The sequence below is a fragment of the Pan troglodytes genome, chromosome 2 (assembly GCF_028858775.2).
Source record: "Pan troglodytes isolate AG18354 chromosome 2, NHGRI_mPanTro3-v2.0_pri, whole genome shotgun sequence".
Lineage (NCBI taxonomy): Eukaryota > Metazoa > Chordata > Mammalia > Primates > Hominidae > Pan > Pan troglodytes.
The window spans coordinates 8650589-8674019 of record NC_086015.1 but is presented as its reverse complement, the minus strand read 5'-3'; the positions used below and the strand labels follow the sequence as shown (position 1 = coordinate 8674019).

Here is a 23431-nt window from a genome sequence, read left to right as displayed (position 1 = left end):
TTATGGCACTTGAGATTATGTCTTTTGTGATTATGCTTGAAGCCCTTTTAGAAAACCACGTCACAGATAACATGCTTTTCACACTGCCAATACCACATACCTACACCAGTCACAGTCTACAGCTGCCTCATTCATGGGGTTTATACAACGAGGTGCAAGCACTTACTTCCTCACGTCTTCTAGAGTAGTCATCCCTGAGCATTGACTTAAGAAGAGTATTCAATTTACTATATAATTTATTACTTTCCTTTAATTTCTCCTTTATAATTTTTTAAAATTGGTATCTATTATTTATGAATTTTATTCCATGTTCATAAAGCCATATAATATTTGCTCTAAAGACGGTACAATGCTTTTGTTGGGATTGAGGATGTCTGATATAATCATCATTATTCAAATAACGATGCAATTCCAGAAGTCTTCAAAGCAATCACTAGCCTCCAAGTCTTTGAGTCCATTGTTTCTTCTTCTTCTACCCTCTAAATCCCATGGGTGCCTCCGACTGAGGCTTACTCGGCACTTCCTTCTTCCTCCAGGAAGCCCTCCCTGACCACTGTATCACACCCTCTTATCCAGCAAAGACAGATTTGGCACCCTTCCTATGTGCTCCCACAGCTTTGTGTGGTTTGTCCTGTAATATACTACTTATCACTGCCTCTTTATTCTTTGATATTCAGCTCCCACAGGGTTAAGACTGTTATACTTCTATCTCTAGCACCTAGCACACTGCTCATTCATTATTCAATGATTATTTCCGAGCACCTACTATGTGCTAGACACTATTACAGAAGCTGGGATACAGCAGTGAGCAAGAGAGATAATGCCACCACCTGGTAGAGCTGTCATTCTAATAAGCGACAGGTGATAATTAACAAAGCTACTAAATATAATTGCAGACCCTGATCAGTGCTGAGAAAGATATAAGCAGGGTGCTATCATGGAGAAAAACAAGCAAGACATCTCTTAGATAAGGTGGGAGGGGAAGACCTTGCTGAGATGACACTTCGGCTGAGACACAAAGGCTCACAGTCCTAGCTCAAGAAGAGCCAGGAAAACAATGTTCTCAACAGGACAAACTGAGGATGCAAAGGTCATGTGACAGTTGAGAGTCTGAGGTGCTCAAAAAATAAAATAAAATATAAAATAAAATAAAATAAAATAAAATAAAATAAAGCTCATATGGCCAGAATGTAGTTATGACAGAATGGCCTGCTGTGGGGGCAGCAGGGTCCAGGCATGGACCATCTTGTAGATGATGACAGAAAGTCTGGATTTCACTTTAGGTTCAATGGGAGCGAGCTTACGTGGCTCATGCTTAGGTGTCCTCATGCTGGACTGTAAGCTCCCTGAGGTGAGGAGCCTGGGCTTTTCATCACAGCCCGTCTGAAACAACACACACCGCATGTAGGAATCCCTTCACGTGACCCTCACCTTACCAAATGCAGCTGGCTGTGACTTAGCCATATGCTAGTCAAAAATGGAGCAAGGTGAGAGGCAGGACCTCTTGAGCTGCTCGGGGCTCACAGATGCTCTAGGTCTTCAACTGTCATCACTGAGCCCCAGGAAAGACCACTGTGTATTCCGTGAAATATTTGATGGAGTGCCTGGTAAGTGCCCAACCTTGCTGTAGACACAAAGGCCACTGCAACAAGCAACACTGACACAGACCTGGGCCCTCATGAAACTTACATGCCAGAGGAGGGAGACAGCCAGTAACCAAAATACATTAGAAAGATGATGTTACGTGACGGGGAGAAAATGAAGTAGGTCAGGGAACAGGAAATGGGGCACAATTTCGATGTTAGTACACTGGCTATACGTCATGTCTCCTTCTAAACATCTCAGAGAACTTCCTGATTAGCCTTGGAATGCAGGGCACTAAAAGAACTATGTCATTATTTTACAGAAGGTGAAACAGGATGAGAGAGGCTCAAAAACTTGCTATGGTCACACAGCACGTCAGCAGTGGAATGAGCACATCTTTAATATGCCAGATAACACAACAAATACAATGCTAACAGCCAAAACTTATCAAGCATTTATTATGTGCCAGGCACCATTCATGTGGCTTTTATGTCTCATTTTCTGTAATCCTCACAATGACCTCCTGAGGTGGGTACTGCCATTTCCATTTCACAGGTGACATAATAGAAGTGGAAAATAGCACATAACGTGCCCAAGAGCACCAGTTGCTGAGTGGTGGAGGCAGGATTCCATTCCAGGCAGTTTGCTTCCAGTGCCTGTACTCATAACCACTTCTCCATCCAAAGCTACCCATGCAAAGAGAGTGGCTGAGAAAAGAAGAACTCTCCAGACATCTCAAGATGACTAGGATCTATCCCTCTCTAGGGCCGGTTCCCTTCTACCCCTTCACGAAAAAAAAAATAGAAAGCTGGCTGCTAGAATTGGAGGGTTGCATAAGCAGTCTCCCACCATTACACCCAGATACCACCAAGGCAGCCACTCACTACTGCCCCATCGACAGCCCCATCGCAATACGTACGTGCAGTTTGTTGAGTAGCACTGCGTCTGTTGTGCTGTTGGCCCCAGGCTTAGCGGCTTTCCAGAACTGCTTTTGGGCAGAGTAGCGGTTCATGGGACATAGCTTAAAGAGGCAGTCTAGAAGTGAAGCAAACAAACAGAAATTGCCATTGACGGTGTATAGAGACTCAGCCTAAGGGAAAAAAAAAGGCTTTCCACTTAAAAAAATTACATAAAATTACATCATACATAGACATAAAATGAGAGTACAAAGCTCTTTGACAAATCTCTTTTTAAATTTAATTGCCACCACCACTGAGGAAACCAAGGCTTACAGAAAGTGAGTCAATTGTTCTACAGAACTAGTTGGTAGCAGAGCTGTACAAATTCAGTGTTTTGTGTTTTTTTTGTTTGTTTTGCTTTTTTGTTTTTGATTTTAAGACTGAGTCTCCCTTTGTCACCCAGACTGGGGTGCAGTGGCACAACCGCGGCTCACTTCAACCTCCGCCTCCTGGGTTCCAGTGATTCTCCTGCTTCAGCCTCCTGAGTAGCTGGGACTACAGGCACATGCCACCAAGCCTGGCCAATTTTTTATATTTTAGTAGGGATGGGTTTTGCCATGTTGTTAATGCTACCCCATAGTTATCTCATTTCCTTTACAATGAACAAATAAATACAAGGACAAATAGTCCTTGCTGTATACAACAATGCATGCAAGTATTTTTTTTTATACAAATCCAACTCTCTTCAGTACTATTCAATTTAGAAAAAATATTACAGGCCCGGCACGGTGGCTCATGCCTGTAATCCTGGCACTTTGGGAGGCTGAGGCAGGTGGATCACTTGAGGTCAGGAGTTTGAGACCAGCCTGGTCAACAAGGTGAAACCCCGTCTCTACTAAAAAATACAAAAAATTAGCCAGGTATAGTGGTACGCGCCTGTAATCCCAGCTACTCCAGTGGCTGAGGCACAAGAATCGCTTGAAACTGGGAAGCAGAGGTTGCAGTGAGCCAAGATCACACCACCGCACTCCAGTTTGGGCAGCAGAACAAGATTCTGTCTCAAAAATAAATAAATAAATAAGATGCTTATTTGGAGGGCTCTCCTAGGGCAGTGGTCTCTTGAGTATTGTCTGCAAGATGACCTTCTGGGACACAGAAAGAAAGTATATAAACTGGCATTTAGATAGTCTGTGCCCTTGTCCCCTCACTCTCAGTGCACTGCGATGTGCTTCCATTTAGCATGCCTCGGCTTATACAACTTTATACATTGTCTTATGTGGTATAACCAACATTCATAAAATGGACAAGTGGCTTCAAAAGATTTCTGCAGAAAAACCAAAACATCAAAGATAATAGTAATGCAACCCAGCAAACCAAAAAAGGCAGAAGCAACCCTTCCCTTAGAGCTCTTGTAAAGCAAAAAGAATGATGATCTAATCAGATCTGGAAAAAGCCATCCAGACATTAAAAATCATAAATAAAACCATGTAAAATATTGTTTTTAATGATGAACATTACCCTAAAGCATCTATGTGTTTTAAGGTATTAATGATAATATGAAACCATCATAAATAACAGGGTACATTATTGTTTAATCTTAATCTGAGTTATTACCTTCTACTTTCCACTTGTTTTATATTGCCTACAATGTGTTACTACAATAATACACGTTTGTAACTTTTAAAATACACACACACACACACACACACACACACACACACAGAAAGTTTAGGGTATAGCCACCAATTTTTTTTTTAAAGAGATAGGGACTTGCTATGTTGCCCAGGCTGGAGTGCAATGGCTATTCACAGACAATCATAGCACATGACAGCCTGGAACTCCTGGGCTGAAGCCATCCTCCTGCCTCAGCTTCTCAAGTAGCTAATATTTGGGCTTCACCAGATTTTTCTGACAGGGATATGTCATCAACAAACCAATAACTACTCTAGGAAACCAATATTTAAAATTGACACTCCCCATGAAAAGTTTACATTTTGACATACTGAGTTTTCAAATAGTAAATATCTGAAGAGTAAAATTAACGAACTTGGGCCAGGTGCGGTGGCTCACGCCTGTAATCCCAGCACTTTGGGAGGCCAAGGCAGGTGGATCACGAGGTCAGGAGATCGAAACCATCCTGGCTAACATGGTGAAACCCCGCCTCTACTAAAAAATACAAAAAATTAGCCGGGCGTGGTGGCACACGCCTGTAGTCCCAGCTACTCGGGAGGGTAAGGCAGGAAAATGGCGTGAACCCAGGAGGCAGAGCTTGCAGTGAGCCGAGATCACACCACTGCACTCCAGCCTGGGCGACACAGCGAGACTCCGTCTCAAAAAAATAAAAATAAAAAATTAACGAACTTGAAGTGGATACTGATATTCAGAAAAATGACACCCTGAAAGTAGGTCTGGACAAGCATTTAAGGAAGTTACTAACTGTACATTTATTCTTACCTATTCATTAAAACCGATTCCCTTAAAGTACCTTGAACAGGTAAATACCTAGCTATTGTCCTAGTCAAATAAATATCTCAAAATAAGAAAAATGGATTTGCAGTCAAGTACATAAACACTAGGTCTTTCCTCCAATTCAGATCACTCTTTCTTCTAGTCATGATGCATAATTAACTGTTACTATGTACTGCACACACAAATACCTGAGACTGCTCAGAAAAAAAAAAAGATGACTTAATTGTAGAAGTAATAGGTACTTTTCCAGTTTCTGTAATCTCCTTCATCACTAAATATTTCTACCTAGTCACAGGCAGTTATAAGGTAACTATGGGACCATGATAGCTATCTTTATCAAGAATCTAATCCATCTACTGAATAATTTCTACTGCATATGAAAGATACTCTCTAGGACTTTGGAAAACAAAAGATAAAGCAGGAGACCAGTTTGAAAGACCAATCTGCTCTCCCCACCTCTTAGGAAAGACACAGGTCATGGTCATTTGCTATATTAGTGGCAATTTAATGACATTATATCCTGAGCAGCAGTTTTCCTACCAGCTTAATATTAATATATGTGAATTCTCCATTCACTCCATGAATAACCATACATGACCAGGAGACAGTAGTTTACATTAACTATCCCATCTTTGACACAGGCCTGAACATTATCCCAAAGCATCTATGTGTTTCAAGGTGTTAATGATAATATAAAACTATAATAAACAACAAATAACAGAATACTGCATTATAGTTTAATTTTTTTTTTTTTTTTTTTTTTTTTTTTTTTTTTTTTTTTTTTTTGGAGACAGAGCCTGGCTCTGTTGCCCAGGCTGGAGTGCAGTGGCATGATCTCGGCTCACTGTAACCTCTGCCTCCCGGGTTCAAGTGATTCTTCTGCCTTAGCCTCCCAAGGTGGCTGGAATTACAGGTGCTCACCACCATGCCCTGCTAATTTTTGTATTTTTAGTAGAGATGGGGTTTCACCATGTTGGCCAGGCTGGTCTCGAACTCCTGACCTCAAGTGATCCACCCACCTTGGCCTCCCAAAGTGCTGGGATTACAGGCGTGAGACACTGCACCTTACTGTTTAATCTTAATCTTATTCATTAACTTCCGCTTTCCTCTAATTCGGGAAACTGGGCTGGGCCAGAATGGCTTCCTTAATGACCACATGACTTTTTAAAATATTCAAAATATTTAAGTCACTGGCATCAACATTTGACACATGACTTACTTTATGGACCAAATGGGGTTAACAATGTCAGTTTTCACCAATAGTAAGCTATAGAGAGTAAAATGACCTTTTCTCTCCAGCATGCTTCATATGATGACACTAAGTGGTATGCATTCCCAAAAAACTGATTTAGGTAGATGTGGGGGACACTCAGGGTGGATTCATGATGCCAAAGGATAACAGACAATGGAAAGCATTTTACAACTGTTCACGGTACCAGCAAGTCAAGCACGTCACCTAACAAAGGGGCTGCATCACAAGCTCAAAACTTCCGATAAGTTTACATTCCCCTAAGGTGAGAGGGTGTATTTAAATAACATCAATCCAACCAAAGCCTTGCTCCAACTTCCACATCAACTATTTTCCTTGGGCGAAACAGAGCATTGCATTAAGTGTATTTACAACCAACTGTCTGTGTAAATATAAGAGATGCTAACATACTAGTAACAGAACGAAATTAGCCTTGCTGATTTTGCCTTGCCTTCCCAGTTGCTTAGCAACTGATTCAAAGTGAAAATTAAATTAAGCAATTCAAATGTAATGTTAGAATAACCTTCCAAAATTTTGCAATTTGTAGGTTCCATATTGCCCTTTGCTATTTGGATGGCACAGCAGAGCAAAATTAAACTTGCACTGGGCCCTAACACTCTGCTAAGTATAGAAATGTACAAATACAGGAAAACCAGAAGAATATATTTAATATTTATTTGGGGGAAGGAGAACACATGTGTGTACATATGTGTGCGTATGCATGCGTGCACACACACATACACTGTAGTTTGAACTCACCCCAAAGAAATGCCACAAAGAATGTCTGATGTGACAAGTGTTATTTTAGGCCTTTGAGGAATAAACTAAGCTAGCTTTCAAAAAATTATGGTGGAACATTCCGAAGTTTGAGCATATGCCACACTGAGTTAGCAAAGGAGAATGCAGCTGAATAAAGGGGTTGAAGCAGGTGTTAAGGGGCTGGGTGGGCTAGAAGCCAGACAGAACAGGCCACAGGTGAGCTTCCATTGTATCAAGGGCATGCTGGAGCCTGGCTGGAGGGAGAATGCTCAACTGCTTTATAGATGAGTTTGACTATCAAATCAGGACTTGTGGTGCACACTTAAGAGGAGATGGGAGCAAGGGGAGCCACAGGTGTGCTTCCAGCACTCTGGGTTGGGGCAGAAGCAAAGTGAGAAAGCAAAACAGTCAGCCGACCTTCAGAGGTATCCACGTCAGTGACCAAGTAAAAGAATAAAGGTTGCCAGACCAGCAGAAACCCCACTGTGTCCACGCCCTCCTCCCCACTGCTAGAACTTTCACCACTAGACTGTAAGGTCTCTGAAGGCAGAGACTTCTGTCTGTTTTGTGTGTTTTGGTAGCCCAGGGTCTAAAGATTGAGTAGGAGCACAACAATGGTGTTGAATTAATGATTTAAATGTGCTACAATCCCCAGTCCTCCAGAAACAACTGCAGATATGTCCACTGAAGTCACTTTCAGCTCTAAGCTTCCCAGTGTTCATTCTTGGATTCAATTACTACTTATTAAAATGTTAGGCCGGGTGCGGTGGCTCACACCTGTAAGCCCAGGACTTTGGGAGGCCGAGACAGGAGGATCACGAGGTCAAGAGATGGAGGCCAACATGGTGAAATCCCGTCTCTACTAAAAATACAAAAATTAGCTGGGCGTGGTGGCGGGCATCTGTAGTCCCAGCTACTCAGGAGGCTGAGGCAGGAGAATCACTTGAACCCGGGAGGCGGAGGTTGCAGTGACCTGACATCACATCATTGCACTCCAGCCTGGCGACAGAGCAAGACTCCATCTCAAAAGAAAGAAGGAAAGAAAGAAAGTCAAAGGCTGGGCACAGTGGCTTATGCCTGTAATCCCAGCACTTTGGGAGGCCAAGGCGGGCGGATCACGAGGTCAAGAGATTGAGACCATCCTGGCCAACATGGTGAAACCCCATCTCTACTAAAAATACAAAAATTAGCTGGGCATGGTGGCATGTGCCTGTAGTCCCAGCTACTCAGGAGGCTGAGGCAGGAGAATCGTTTGAACCCAGGAGGCAGAGGCTGCAGGGAGCCGAGATCACGCCACTGCACTCCAGCCTGGGCAACGGAACAAGACTCCTTCTCAAAAAAAAAAAAAGTCTACTATGTGCTGGTACAAGACTGGATGCTGAAAATACAGCAGGGATCCAGTTGCACAAGTCTGTTACCACAATACCAGTGACAGGGACAAACTGGTCAAATATCCATGTTGAATTACAGCAAGTTAGAAGTACTATGGAGGCAAAATTTATCTGTGGATGCACTAGGGCTGAGGTGGGGAGGCAACACTTTCTACAGGGTCATCAGGAAAGGCAACTCTAGGACTGTGGCATCTGAACTTGGAGTTGCAGGAGGAGAAGGGAGGAGTCAGCCTTCATAAAACTCGGGCCAAGCCCCTCAGGCAGAGGGAACAGCACGTGCAAACGCCCTGAGCTGGAAGAAAACTGACAGATTGAGTAGAAAAGCAGGACTGGTAGTAGTAGGCAAAGGCTAGAGCTGCGGAAGATAAGGCTTGAGAGGGAAGCAGAAGCTGCACTGTGCAGGGCAGTGCAGGCCATGGGAAGGCATCGACTCATCCTAAACACAGTAGGAAACCACACAAAGGCTTCAGCAAAGGAAGAACCTGGTGTGCCTGGCTGATGCTCCTAAGGGAGCTTTCATATTGGTGATTGACATGGTTTGGATCTGTGTCCCCACCAAATCTCGTGTTGAATTGTAATCCCCAGTTTGGAGGTGGGCCTGGAGGGAAGTGACTGGATCATGGGGGTGGATTTCTCATGAATGGTTTAGCACCACCTCTTTGGTGCTGTGCTCATGATACTGAGTGAGTGCTCGCAAGATCTAGTTGTTTAAAAGCGTGTGGCACCTCCCACCTCGATCTCTTGCTCTTGTCATGAGTGATGTGCCTGTTCCCCCTTCACCTTCTGCCATGACCGTAAGTTTCCTGAGGTCTGCCTAGAAGCCAAGCAGATGCCAGCATCATGCTTCCTGTAAAGCTTGTGAAATTGTAAGCCAATTAAGCCTCTTGTATATCTTGTATTTCTCTGTAGCAGTGCAACAACATTACGCTAATACAGTGATGGTACCTACCAAGAAAGGGAACAATGAGGAGTGGGGTTGCGGGGAGAGAGGAATGGACACCGAGAATTTTAATTTTGGCTCTGCTTAGTTTGAGATGCCTACGAAACATCCAAGCTGAAATGGTGAGTAGTGAGTAGGCTGTCCATCAACTAGTAAGTTGAAAATATAGAACAGTCAGTTATTTAAAGGTGTCAGAGGGTGGCGGGTGGCAGAAAAAGAGGAAGGATGGGGAGTTGGAGAGGAGGAAAGTTGAGGAAGTCAGTATCACAAATCCACTGTAGCTATACATCTGGAGTGAGGGAGATCCCAATCTCCCTATTCAAATTCAAAAAATAATTTAATTCAGGCTGACAAAAGCTTGAACTTGATTCAAAGCTTCATAGAGCAGAAAAAGGCCCTTTCTACTCTCTTTACTGTTCACTACCGCCAACAACAACAAAAAAAGAAAGCCCACAAAGAAAATTAGAAGCAAAAAACCCAACTCCATCTTCTATAAAACCCAAGTCAATCTTCCCAAGTTGCAATAAATGAAGATGGAAAGAGGATGGAGGGATGGAGCTTGACAGATGAAGTAAAGTGAGGCCTCTGTTTCTGCACAGGGTACCATGAAAAAACACGCAATTAGCACTGCAGAACCCTGGAAAGGCTTAGGAACTGGGGGCTCCAGGCATCAAGGGTGACAGGAGTGGGATGAGGACCAGTAACGGAGGATTGGATGAAAACACACGGGAAGAGCAGTCAGACCCCTGTGTCCACCCACCACATATAGTCCAGACATCTGTTCCTTCTCAAACCCTGCAGGAGACTAAATCTTGGGAGAAAACGGACCATTGAGGCTCTGCAGCTGCATGTACCATGTGCAATGAAGGCATGTAAAACTGAGGAGGAGAAATAGAAGTAAAGTGACTAAGTAAAAATCCACACCTGGGATGGCGAAATGCACAGGCTCCACCCCAGCCAGGCTTCTCTCCAGCAGGTGTCTGGAACATCGTCTTCTAACTATAGCTCAAGGCCCAAACTGGGTCCACTGCAGACCATTTTTGTATGACTCACAAACTCAGAGTGGTTTTTACCTTTTCAAATAGGAAAAAAGTCAACTATAACATCGTCAAAGACTGGAAATAATAACCAAAAGTGAAAAAGCACATAACTTTAAAATGCAACCAAATAAAAACTCTGAGAAATTTAAAATGCAATGACAAAAAATGTTTTAATGTACTACAGAAAGTAGAAACAAAAAACAAAGAGAAATGGAAGGGGAAGAGGAAAAAGAGAAAAGAGAGAAGGAAAGGGGAGAGGGGAGACGTGGGGAGGGGAGGGGAGGGGAGGGCAGAGGAGAGCAGGGGAAGGCAGAGGAGAGCAGGGGAGGGCAGGGGAAGGGGGAAGGGGGAAAGGGTGGGGGAAGGGGGAAAGGGCGGGGGAAGGGGATGGAAGTTGGAGAAGGGGCAGAAGGAGAGGAAAGGAGAGAGGGAGGAGTGAGGAGAGAGGTAGGTAAGGAAAGAAGAAAGGAGGAAAGGAAAGGAAGGAAAGGGGGCAAAGGAAAGAATAAGAAAGGAAAGTAACTTACAGAACAATCCATAGGTCCAATACAAGAGGAAATTGAGAAAAAGAAACTGAAGGTATGGAAACAATCAAAGAAATAAAGAAGATAATATCCTAGAACTGGAGATGACTCCCCAGGTTGAAAGAACCCAGTAATTCCCCAGCATAAGAAAGCACAGACCCATACATGTCATTGCAAAATTTCAGACTAATGGGAAAAGGAGAAGATCCTTAAGGCTTCCAGCAAGAAAAAAAAACGCTCAAACAAAAGAAGAGGAATAAGAATAACATCAGACATCTCACAGCAACCCTGGAAGCTCAAATATAACACAGCAGTATCTTAAAAACACTGACTAAAAAGAATTCTCAATCTAGCATTCTGAACTGTATCGAAATAACAACAAGGTATTAAAGTACAATAAAGTCAAGTCTAAAATCAGGAAGCTGCTGGAGGTTGTACTCCATCAAAAACTGGAGAGAACCGTTTTTAAATAGTTGTGTGGTTGTTTATCAAAGAGGTTGCCCTGGCCCAGCTCAAATGCCAACCCTTGTTCTACAGTCGAGACAGTATGCTTAATATGCTTAATGCTAGTCATCCATCCCACAGACAGATGTGAGAAAGAAAGTCCCACAGTGACACCATGTAGGGCATGTCACTGCCACAACCTGGAGCAGAGGCAAAGTGCTCCAGGGACAGAGGACGGTGGTGAGGAACAGGAGGGTCAGATCATCCGATGGATCCGGCACATGGAAAACATGCTGAGGAATTGGAGAGAGGGAAGACTCGGTAAATGCTACAAAAGAGCTATGCAAATAAAGAAAAATAAGACAATCACTAACTCCAGGGGAAGGTTGCATATGAAAATTCCAATATGTCTTTGGCTCATTAGCGAACAATATTTACATAGTCATAAAAATATTAAGACTGAATATTAGTTTAGCCAGAAAACTGGGACATAACTCTAGTGGGAGGATGGAGGAGGAACAGAGAAGTGTCACAAAGCTAACAATAACAGTAAGTTGACAAATGTTATTTAAAATACATTCATCTACAGACATCAAGAGACACACATCATCTAGAAACACAGTGGTAAATACCAGAAGAAAATGTTAAAATATTTGAAATTGTTGCCTCTGGAAAGTGAGAAGGCATGAGGTGTCATACTGTTATGTTTATCAGTATTTGACTTTTTTGTGGTGAAATTCACATAATATAAAATTAACCATTTTAAAGTGACCAATTCAGTGGCATTTACTACAGTCGCAATGTTGTAAAACCATCGTCTTTATCTAGTTCCAAAACATTTCATCATCCCCAAAAGGAAACTCTGTACCTATTAAGCAGTTAATTACCCCCCACCTCCTCAACACCCTACATTTGACTTTTTAAAGGATGTGCATATATCAAATAAAACTTTTTTTTTTTTTTTTTGAGACACGCACGGTCTCACTTTGTTGCCCAGGCTGGAGTTCAGTGGCACCATCATTGCTCACTGCAGCCTCAACCTCCAGGGCTCAGGTGATCCTCCCACCTCAACCTCTCAGGGAGTTGGGACTACAGGTGTAAGCCTGTAAGCCTTTTTTTTTTTTTTTTTGTATTTTTTAATAGAAATAAGGTTTCGCCATGTTGCCCAGGCTGGTCTTAAATGCCTGTGCTCAAGCGATTTATCCGCCTTGGCCTCCCAAAGTGCTGGGATTATAGGCATGTGCCACCAAGCCCAGCCAATATTTCAATTTTTTTAAACCACCTTTTGGTACTCAATTGGTGTTCAGTTTTTCACAACTACAGACTGACAAGAAACAACAAAATCTGGATCTTATGATTTGAATGTTTGTCTCCTCCAAAACTCATGCTGACATTTAATTGTCAATGTAATGGTATTGGGATGTGGAGCCTTGAAGAGGTGATTAGAGGGCTTCACTATCATGAGTGGGCTTAATGCCTCAACACAAGAGCTTTTGGGGTTGGGCGGGTCTCTCTCTTGGCTCTTTTGTCCTTCTGCCCTATGAAGAACAGCCATCCTCCCCTCCACAGGATGCAGTGTTTGAAATACCATCTTGAGAGCAGAGACCAGGCCATCACCAGACACCAAAACCTGCTGGCACCTTGACATTGGACTTCCCAGCCTCCAGAACTGTGAGCCAACAAATTTCTGCTCATTATAAATTATCCAGTCTGTGGTATCCTGTTACACCAGCACAAATAGACTAAGACACTGGAAAATGCCAAGTATCAATGGGGATAGAGAAATCTTCCTACGCTGCTGATAAATGCACACACTGGGGCCACTACTGTGAGTGGCAACTGGTATAAGTCAAAGTAAGTACATACGTATAACCTATAACATGTAATCCAGCCATTCTGCTATAGGGCACATATTCCAAAGAAATTCTCACATAGGTTCTCTGATCTCACTACGTCCACAAGCAGAAGGACGTTGTAGGGAAGAGAGTGATGAGAAGGCACACCAACTCTTCACTGCTTTGGCCTGGAGGCAACGCAACACTTGCACTCACATGTCTTCAGTGATAATGAAATCACAAGACCCCACCATGATGCAGACAAGCTAAGAAATGAAGTTTAGCTATGCCCAGGAAGAAGATAGGAGTTTCCTGTGCATCTAGCCCATCTCTGCTACAGCCTGTCCTTGAGGTCAATAAATAATCTATTTCATTCTTTCTTATTACCCCACACCCCAGGCAACACTCTGGCTGGAGTTGCAGCAATTAAACATAGTCCCTTCTCTTTCAGAATCTGAACTCTTCAAAACCATCTCATTGACCAAAAAAACAATCCACGAGCTACCATTGTTTTAAAAATTCTTCATTCAGCCAGCATATATAAATGCAATTTTATATAGGATGAAATCAATAGGTGATATACACAAGCAGTGAATATGAAAAAGGGAAGTGTTCATCATTCATATCTTTTCCTTTTTTTGAAAAGGATAAGAGGAAACAGAATAAAAATTTCAGAAGGAAAAGACAAAATTATTAACACAGGGAAGAGGGAGTATTAATTCCCCACCAAGGGGGTTAAGATTTAAAAGTAGTAATGAGAGGGGAATATAAAATAATCCATATTTTAAGAACTAACCCAATTCAAACTTATTAGACTGTAAGCCTCATGAGGTCAGGGCTTATTTGCTCTATTAATCATTCTATTCCTGATATATTCAGTAAACACAGGATCAATTAATAAATGAATGGATAGTCAAGGTAGAAGAATAATCTAAAATTGCAGTCAACACAAGGAAAATCTCCAGCAAGCCTTCCATGAACAAGCAATTAACTCCAGTTCAGTACAAGAGGAAACCAGTAGAACACTGTTGTGTCTGCTGCATGCTAATCACATTTCTCCAGCCATGACGGTAGCCTTTTGAAGTTAAGTGACATTTTCCAATTGGAAATGCCAAAAACCCTCCCATTACCCATCTGCAAAAAACATAGACCGTGTTATTAGAAGACAAAAGATGAGCTAATTTTTTCCCCACTTCAGACAACCAGATGCTTTCTCTAAATAGAAAACTCGAGCTGGCAACACCCCAGGCTGCTGCCCTCTGCCTTTAACCACCTCTCCTGCTTGCAGGTCCACCACTCACCAACACATTAATCAACTGGAAACATGAGGAGAAACTTCCTTTTTGACCTGATCTAGTTCAAGCAATTAAACTTTTATTTAGCTACTTACAATGATTACTGTATGTGGATCAGCTTAAACACAGGGAAAGGTGATAAGAAGTCAGTTGGGGTCAAGCTCAGTGGCTCACTCCTGTAATCCCAGCACTTTGGGGAGGCAAAGGCGAGTGGATCACCTGAGGTCAGGAGTTCGAGACCAGCCTGACCAACATGGTGAAACACCATCTCTACTAAAAATACAAAATTAGTCAGGCGTGGTGGCACATGTCTATAATTCCAGTTACTCGGGAGGCTGAGGCAGGAGAATCACTTGAACCCGGGAGGCAGGGGTTGCAGTGAGACGAGATCATGCCATTGCACTCCAGCCTGGGCAACAAGAGCAAAACTCCATCTCAAAAAAAAAAAAAGAAAGAAATCAGTTGGAAAGGCAAGTCCTCTCCCCATTGTGGAAGACAAAAGGGGCCAGAGGTTCCTTCCAACCAGTAGCCCGAACACAGGTACCTGCCCACGCTTGGTTGTTCAGATGCTCTGCCCTGACTTCTGCACCTGGAGAGAAGGCTGCAGAAGACTCAGGGCTTATTAAAGACTGTGGTAACTGGGTCAGAGGTCCAGGCGCAATGTGGAGAAGTGTCAGTACGGGACAGGGGTCACTGTGACAGAGGCAGCACCCTTCCAAAGGTTCCCACACATGGACCTGGCTCCGCAGCCATGCCTCCCATAGTGCCTGGGCCCCATTCCAAGCCTCCTTATTGATTCTGTGAGCTATACAATATTCTTGAACAGTTTCCTTTTGGGCTTATGTTAGTCAGTTTCTGTTGTTTGCAAACAAGAGTCCTAGCTGAACCATAGAGTGATAAGGCATTGTGCTCTGCTGGGAATGAAAATACACAAAGGCTTTCACCATCACCCAAGAAAACGCTGAAAAAAATAAGAGAAAGGGAATCCAGAAACCCAGGTTTCCAGGTTTCCAACAACCCTGTTTCCTCCCCTCCCTGGGTGAGCAGCCTTGTCTATGTGCTGAAAGCTCTCTGTGTCTGCATGTCTTCCTCCAGAAAAGAGATCATCACCCAGAAACTGCATGCCTGTTGTAAAAGCTCAAGTTGCATGTCATGCGTCTAGCAGAAAATCTAGACCTGGAAGCACTAAAGTGTTCATCAATCTAGAACCTGATGGACTGAGCTGAAACTCCAGCTCTATCACATGTGAGCTGTATGATTTGGGGAAAATTATCTAATCTCTATAAGTTTTAGTTTCCTGTCTATAAAGAGGTAATAACCACATAGCTAACTCAGAAATTAACTTTAAAAATTAAACTACTTTGCTTAAAGTCCTTCAAACAGATCCTGGCACAGAGTAAACATTCAATAAATACTAGCTGCTATGGTATGATGGAAGGGATAAACAGGTGACACAGCCACGTTACACTGCAACGCTGGAAGACCACACTGCAACGCTGGAAGACCACACTGCAATGAAAAACAAGCTACTGTTACAACATGGATGAATTTCACAATCGTTATTTGTTTTTGTTTTTTAAGATAAGGTCTTGCTCTGCCACCCAGGCTGGAGCACAGTGGCATGATCAAGGCTCATTTCAGCCTCCATCTCCCAGGCTCAATAGATCCTCCCACCTCAGCCTCCCAGGTAGCTGGGACTAGAGGTATGCACTGCCACGCCTGGCTAATTTTTTGTATCACAGTCATTATTTGGAGTGAAAGATGCCAAATCAAAGAGTCCATTTATACTGAATGAATCCACTCACATGAAGTTCAAAAACAGGCGCAACTAGAGTGACAGCATTAAAACAGTGGTTATCTCTGTCAGGGGTAGAGGTGGAGGTGGTGTTTTCTGGAAAGAAGCACCTTCTTGGGGACTGGAAATGTTATCTATCTCAATCTGAGTGTGGGCCATGTGGAAATGCACATATGCAAAATTCCATCCAGCTATACATTTAAGGCGTGTGCATATATGCCTATATATCTGTATACACGTGCATCTATGAAATACCTCAATAAAAAATAAAAATAAAATGCTTTTCATGTTCTCATGAAAAGAAGGATGATCCTGCTGATAATGGAAAACAAATTTTCCCTTCATGTAAAAAGATAACAATGTCCAATTTGCACTGCTGGAAAAACATTCTTTGTTTTGTCAGGGTTTGGAGGTTGGAGGCTGCTGGTCTATAAGGAAGAGAGAAAGGCAGAAGAGAGAGAGATGACATCACTGACTCCCCTTATGGCCTTGGTATTTGCGTCACCCACAGGAAACTCAGGCAATGAGCATTCCCTTGGCCCAAGGACAAGTGCCTAGAGGAGCAGCAACAGAGCGAAGTTCCCCCCCAATTCCCTCTTCCGTGAAAGAAAAATAAATCTTGGGACCCCCAAATCACTAAGCTAAAGGTAAAAGTCAAGCTGGGAATTGCTTAGGGCAATCCAGCCTCCCATTCTATTCAAAGTCATCCCTCTGAGGGTCACCTGAGACAAATGTATATCTGATTGCTTCCTCTCCCCTATTGTTTATGTAAAAATACAGATGCACTGAGCCAGACTAAATTGTGTATTTAGTGGAAGACTGACAAAGGACTCAGAAGAATGCAACCTTTTGTCTCTTATCTACTCCTAACCTGGAAGCCCCCACTTTGAGTTGTCCCAAATTACTGGACCCAACCAACGTACATCTTACACATATTGATTAATGTCTCATGTCTCTCTAAAATGTATAAAAGCAAACTGTACCCCCAACCACCTTGGGCCCATGTCTCAGGACTTCCAGAGGCTGGCACGTCCTTAACCTTGGCAAAATAAACTTTCTAATTTGACTGAGATCTGTCTCTGATATTTGGGATTCACATATCCAGACAGCTTTAAAACATTAATAAGCACCAGTTTTGTTACTTTTGTTTGTTTGTTTTGAGATGCAGTCTCACTCTGTCACCCAGGCTGGAGTGCAGGAGCAGGATCTTGGCTCACTGCAACCTCCGCCTCCTGGGTTCAAGCAATTCTCCTGTCTCAGCCTCCCCAGTAGCTGAGATTACAGGCCCCCACCACCACACCTGGCCAATTTTTGTATTTTTAGTAGAGACGGGGGTTCGCCCTGTTGGCCAGGCTAGTCTCAAACTCCTGACCTCAGGTGATCCGCCTGCCTTGGCCTCCAAAAGTGCTGGGATTACAGGCATGAGCCACCATGCCCAGACAATAAGCAGCAGTTTTAAAATGTAATCTCTAATGAAATGAGATGATGTCTGACATGTACTTCAAAATGATCAGGGGGACAGAAGTGGGGGGATATAGAAAAAAACAAGATTAGCCATGAGTTGGTCATTGTTAAAGGTGGGTGTTGAGGTACTGCCATTGTCCTTTGGTATCCATGGGGGATTGGGCCCAGGACACCCCTTGGATTCCATAATCCACAGGTGCTCAAAAGTGCCTGATATAGTGGCCAGGTGCGGCAGCTCACGCCTGTAATCCCAGCACTTTGGGAGGCCGAGGCAGGCGGATCACCTGAGGTCAGGAGCTCGAGACCAGCCTGGCCAACATGGTGAAACCCTGTCTCTACTAAATATATAAAAATTAGCCAGGCGTGGTGGTGGGTGCCTGTAATCCCAGCTACTCGGGAGGCTGAGGCAGGAGAATTGCTTGAACACAAGAGACAGGGTTTGCAGTGAGCCGACACGGACTGCACTCCAGCCTGGGTGACAGAGTGAGACTCCATCTCAAAAAAAAACAAAAAAAAAAGGGGGCCTGATATACTTGTTATGCTATAATTTTATTTGTATTATTTTTAATTGTTGTATTACTATTTGGGGGAGGTGGTTTCTGAGTACTTTTGACCTGAGATTGGTTGAATCTGTGGATGTGGAACCTTCAGACATGGAAAGCCACTGTGCATGGAGAGTCATTGTACTTTTATTCTCTTGATTTATAAATAGGCTTAAATTATTTTTACAATAGGAAGTTTTAAAACTCATCTGTGAAATTTATTTTCAAGTGTAAAATTTTCATAAAAACCAAGCAAGTATTCATTGAATTCAAAGCAAGGTTATTTTCATTTATTTTTTGAGAGAAGGTCTCGCTGTCACCCAAGCTGGAGTGCAGTGGCATGATCTCAGCTCAATGCAGCCTCGGCCTCCCTGTGAACAGGTGACCCTCTCACCTCAGCCTCCCGAGTACCTGGAACTACACACACATGCCACCACACCTGCTAAGTTATTTATTTATTTATTTATTTTTGAGAGAGAGTCTCGCTCTGTCACCCAGGCTGGCGTACAGTGGCATGATCTCGGCTCACTGCAACCTCTGCCTCCTGGGTTCAAGCCATTCTCCTGCCTCAGCCTCCCAAGTAGCTAGGATTACAGGTGTGTGCCACCATGCCCAGCTAAATTCTCTAATTTTAGTAAAGACGTGGTTTCACCATGTTGGCCAAGCTGGTCTCAAACTCCTGACCTCAAGTAATCCACCCGCCTCGGCCTCCCAAAGTGCTGGGATTACAGGCGTGAGCCACTGCACTCAGCTGGGCTAATTTTTGTACATATATAAAGTTTTTTTTTTTTTTTTTTTTTTTGTAGAGATGAGGTTTTGACATGTTGCCCAGGCTGGTCTCAACCTCCTGTGCTTGAGCAATGCACTCTCCTCAGCCTCCCAAAGTGCTGAGATAACAGGCGTGAGCCACCATGGCTGGCAGTTATTTTTCTTTAAGTCAAGAAAGACAGACAGACAGAAAGGGAAGGAAGGGAGGGAGGAAGGGGAAGGGGAAGGGAAGGGAAGGGAAGGGAAGGGAAGGGAAGGGAAGGGAAGGGAAGGGAAGGGAAGGAGAAGGAGAAGGAGAAGGAGGGGGAAGGGGAAGGGGAGAGAGAGGAAAGGAAAGGGAAAGGGAACAGGAAAGGGAAAGAGAAAGGGAAGGAAAAAGAAAGTTTGCCACTCCACCTGAAAACCAGTATGTTCTGGAAAGGAGGCCATAGCTGGATGGATGTGTGGAATAAGTGGTGCACAAAACAAATGAGAATGCCCTGCCCTAAGTTAGATCTGTGAGTAACAAACAGTAACCATGGACTTCGGGTTAAACCCTTTGCTGAGGAGAACTCTACATCCTCGGTACCTCTCAGTACCTCATTAAAGGCAAATGAAATTTCCCAGTGCATTCCCCTGGCTATTTAAAAAAAATGACAATACTTAAGAATCTCTGAGGATATGCCACATCTACAAAAGGGCATTCAGAAAGCCTGGAGCAGCTGGCATGAAAGGAATTACACAAGCTATTGGCTTGGTCATCGAGATCCTCCAGGAAAAACTCTTTTCCTATCAGGAACTCCCACTACACAAAGGAAGAGCAGACTGTCTCTCTTGAAGCAATTTTATTTCTCTCTCATTCAAACAGTTATTAAGTGCTTGTGTGCTGCAGATACAAAGTCAATAAAACCTGGTCCCCGAGTGTCATCAGGGAGAGGGAGGAACCAACCGGAAACTCCAAGGTGTCTGGCGCACAGAGGAGCACTAACCCAGCCCAGGCAGAGATGGGAGAGGCAGTAAGAAGGTTTCTCATTTGAGCTTTGCAGGATTCACTGGACAAGCCAATGGGTGGGACAGGAAGCGGGATGGATGATGACAAGCAAAGAATGAGATGCCACAGAAATCTGTTGCATTCCAGCCAGCACAGTGGCCCTAGAATGACTTTTCTGTGCAGTGGGCCAGACTTCTTGATACAGCCCACCATGTAGAATGGAAACATCAAGTACAGCTGACCTGGTCCCCCTCCCTTGCTCATCTGGGCCAGGCATCCCTTAGTCCGCAACAGTGCCTTTTCCTCACGTGTCCTGCTCTCAGAGATCAAGGCAACATGGCAGGCTGAGCAGAGCTGTCACTGCTGGTTTGGCCCCGTTTCTCCATAGAGAGACAAGAAGGACCAAAGGAAGCTTTGTCCTGTTCTATTCCTCTATGTTGTCCATCGAATACATGGTGACCCAGCCCTGAGCACCAAGGTCCTTCCCCCTCTATTCTAGCATTTCCAACCAGCCCCGACCACATGTGAGGTGGCCAAGCTACCACCCCATCTGTCCCATTCCATCCCTCCATGTTCTCCATTGAATACGTTGTGACCCAGCCCTGAGCACCAGAGTCCTTCCCCCTCCATCCCAGCATTTCCCATCCAGCCCCGACCACGTGTGAGGTGGGCCATGGCCTCATATAGTTTTGACATCTGTACATATTCAACATACCCCTAATGATCACATTCCTTCCAAAGAGACCCTTTCACCCACCCTAAGCCCAACAAGAAACAACTAATTAGACAAATCAGGACTTACTCAAAAACGTCGGGTATATACCCTAAAGAAAGAGAAAAGCTGCTTTCTTACTTCATGACCTATGTTTCCTTTGCTTACCTTTTATTTTTATCCTAGCAAACACAGCCTACCACCAAACAGGTTTTTTCAGTCCAAATATCTGCCAAGAACAATGACTGTCAAGCTTTTTCTTTTCCCCAGAACACCCACCTGAAAGATATGATACCTTCCCACCCCAAATAGAGGCTTATCATAGTAGAGATTCTCAAGGATGGCACCTCAAGAATGACCCCACCCCTCCAAAATGGTGATTAGATTAGAAGAGGATTTCTCAACACCACCACTGATGTACGTGTGTGTATATATATATTTGTTGTTGTTTTCTTTTGTTTTTGTTTTTGTTTTTAAAAAGACGGAGTCTCACTCTGTTATCCAAGCTGGAGTGCAGTGCATGATCTCAGCTCACTGCAACTTCTGCCTCCAGGGTTCAAGCAATTCTCCTGCCTCAGCCTCCCAAGTAGCTGGGATTACCGGCATGTGCCACCACACCCGGCTAATTTTTGTATCTTTAGTAGAGATGAGGTTCACCACATTGGTCAGGCTGGTCTCAAACTCCTGACCTCAAGTGATCCACCTGCCTTGGCCTCCCAAAGTGCTAGGATTACAGGCATGAGCCACCGTGCCCGGGCACCACTGATATTTTGGGTGTCATCTGTAATTCCTCATTGTGGGGAGTGTCCTGTATCTTGTAAGGTGCTGAACAGCATCCCTGGCTCCTACACACTGGCTATCAGTAGCACCCCACTCCCTAGTTCGAACAATCATAACCGTCTCCAGATTACCAAATGTTTTCTGGGGGCTAAAATCAGCCCCAGATGAGATCCATAGGAGGAAACCTTCCTCCCTGTCCTTCTTGAGAACCAATGCCCTAAAGTTAGCAAAAGTGGGAAGATGGACTGATGAATACAACAGAGTGTAGCAAAAAGCATTCTAGACCCTTCTGAATCGTGTCTCAAAAGAAGCTTCTTTGCTGTACTTCTTGGAATCCTACTTGATGGCTGGAATTCCACACTTGACACCTCTGCCTCAAATCCTGTAGGGCTGTGATTCTCAACCCTGGCTGCTCCTGACAGTCACATGGAGAAGGTTTTAAAATGATACAATGCTCCAGAGGATTCTGGAGTAAATCAAACTTAGGAGTAAATCATAATTGCCAGGGTAAAACTGCTTTTGCAAAATGTATAACATTGAGAAAATTGTAGCAGTGGGGAAGATCTGATCTGGCTAACCCTCATCTTCCCATTAACCTTCAAACTGCCCTTAACTGTTTCTGGGCTTAGGCAAAGCTAACTTTGGGAGACATTTAGTTTATAGTATAAATGATAACAGCCCTTCCCCAAAACTCAACGCTTTGTAAAGCTAATGAGAGGCTACCAGGCTAGGCAGATAGACGAGCCTGAATTCTGCTAAGGTGTAGACATAATCAATTGCCAGCCATTATTCTGCAAGTCACAAGATATGCAACTTACCCATTACTACTGCAGGTAACATCACTGTGGTAGATCCTAAGATTGGCCTTTTGAGATATCTTTTCAAGTTTTGTTGCAAATCTGACTACTGATGGCCTCCACCTGGACCTGCCAACTGCTCCCGAGTGGCCCAACCCAGAAGCAACTCAGCACACCAGAGGACCGTTACCCACACCCGTATGACTGCACCCCCACAAATCAGCAGCAAGCACCCACTGCCTGCCACCCCCACCTTTCCCCAACCAACCTTTGAAAAACCCCTTGCCCCCAAATTCTCTGGGAAGCTGATTCGAGCAATAGTAAACCTCCAGTCTTCCATTTAGTCAGCACTATGTGTATAAAACTCTCTCTCTTGCAATTCCCCTGCCTTGATCAATCGGCCCCATTTGGGCAGTGGGCAAGAAGAACCCATTGGGTGGTTTATAAGGGGACTTTATTAAAACACACGGACCTGGGTGGAAGTGTGGCCTAGGAATCCTCATTTTAAGCAAGTACTCCAGGCGATTCTGAGGCAAGTGGCCCCGCAACCACACTCTGAGAAACACTGACCTGCAGGATAACTGAATTCTAAAAACAGCGCTTCTCAAACTTTAGTGTGCAGTCAAATCATCTAGAGATCCTGTTAAAATGCAGACTCTGATGCAGCAAGTCTGGGTGGGGTCTGAGACTGCGTTTCTAACAAGCTGCTGGTCTGAGACCACACTGAGCAACAAGGTTCTAGGACTCAAGTCACTGCCAGCAATCAGGGTGATTCCCAAGTGCTGACGGGACACATCTGTAACAGCTCACCCATGAAAATATCCAGAGGCCTTCGATATTATTGTTGTTTGGTGTGGTAGAAAGAATATTAGCCAGGAATGTCAGACTTTTCACGTGGCCCCTCCACTTCTCCAGTTTCATTCCTTAAAACATCTCCCCCATGAACACTTCACTCCAGCCATTCCAAATTCACGACAGGTCTCACAAATGTAAACCATGCAGCACTCTTCTCTGCCTTTCCCAAGATTTTCCTTCCCTCTGCCAGAAACTTGTGAAAGAAAATAAAAACTCGGACCCCAATTTATTATGCCAAAAAGGAAAAAAATTAACCTGAAAGCTGAGTCATGCAAGAGCCTTTCCTCCTATTCCTAAGCAGATAGCTACAGATAAAAGG

At 43.8% G+C, this 23431-nt stretch overlaps 1 protein-coding gene across 1 annotated transcript in view; it reads right to left on the bottom strand.

The window, feature by feature from the left end:
• ITPR1 (inositol 1,4,5-trisphosphate receptor type 1) overlaps positions 1-23431 on the bottom strand; it is a 354044-nt gene that overhangs the window by 217193 nt on the left and 113420 nt on the right. Inside the window, exon 5 of the mRNA XM_054680363.2 lies at positions 2504-2619. Within this exon, the coding sequence (XP_054536338.1) occupies positions 2504-2619 (116 nt within the window). The remainder of the gene's footprint in view (positions 1-2503; positions 2620-23431) is intronic.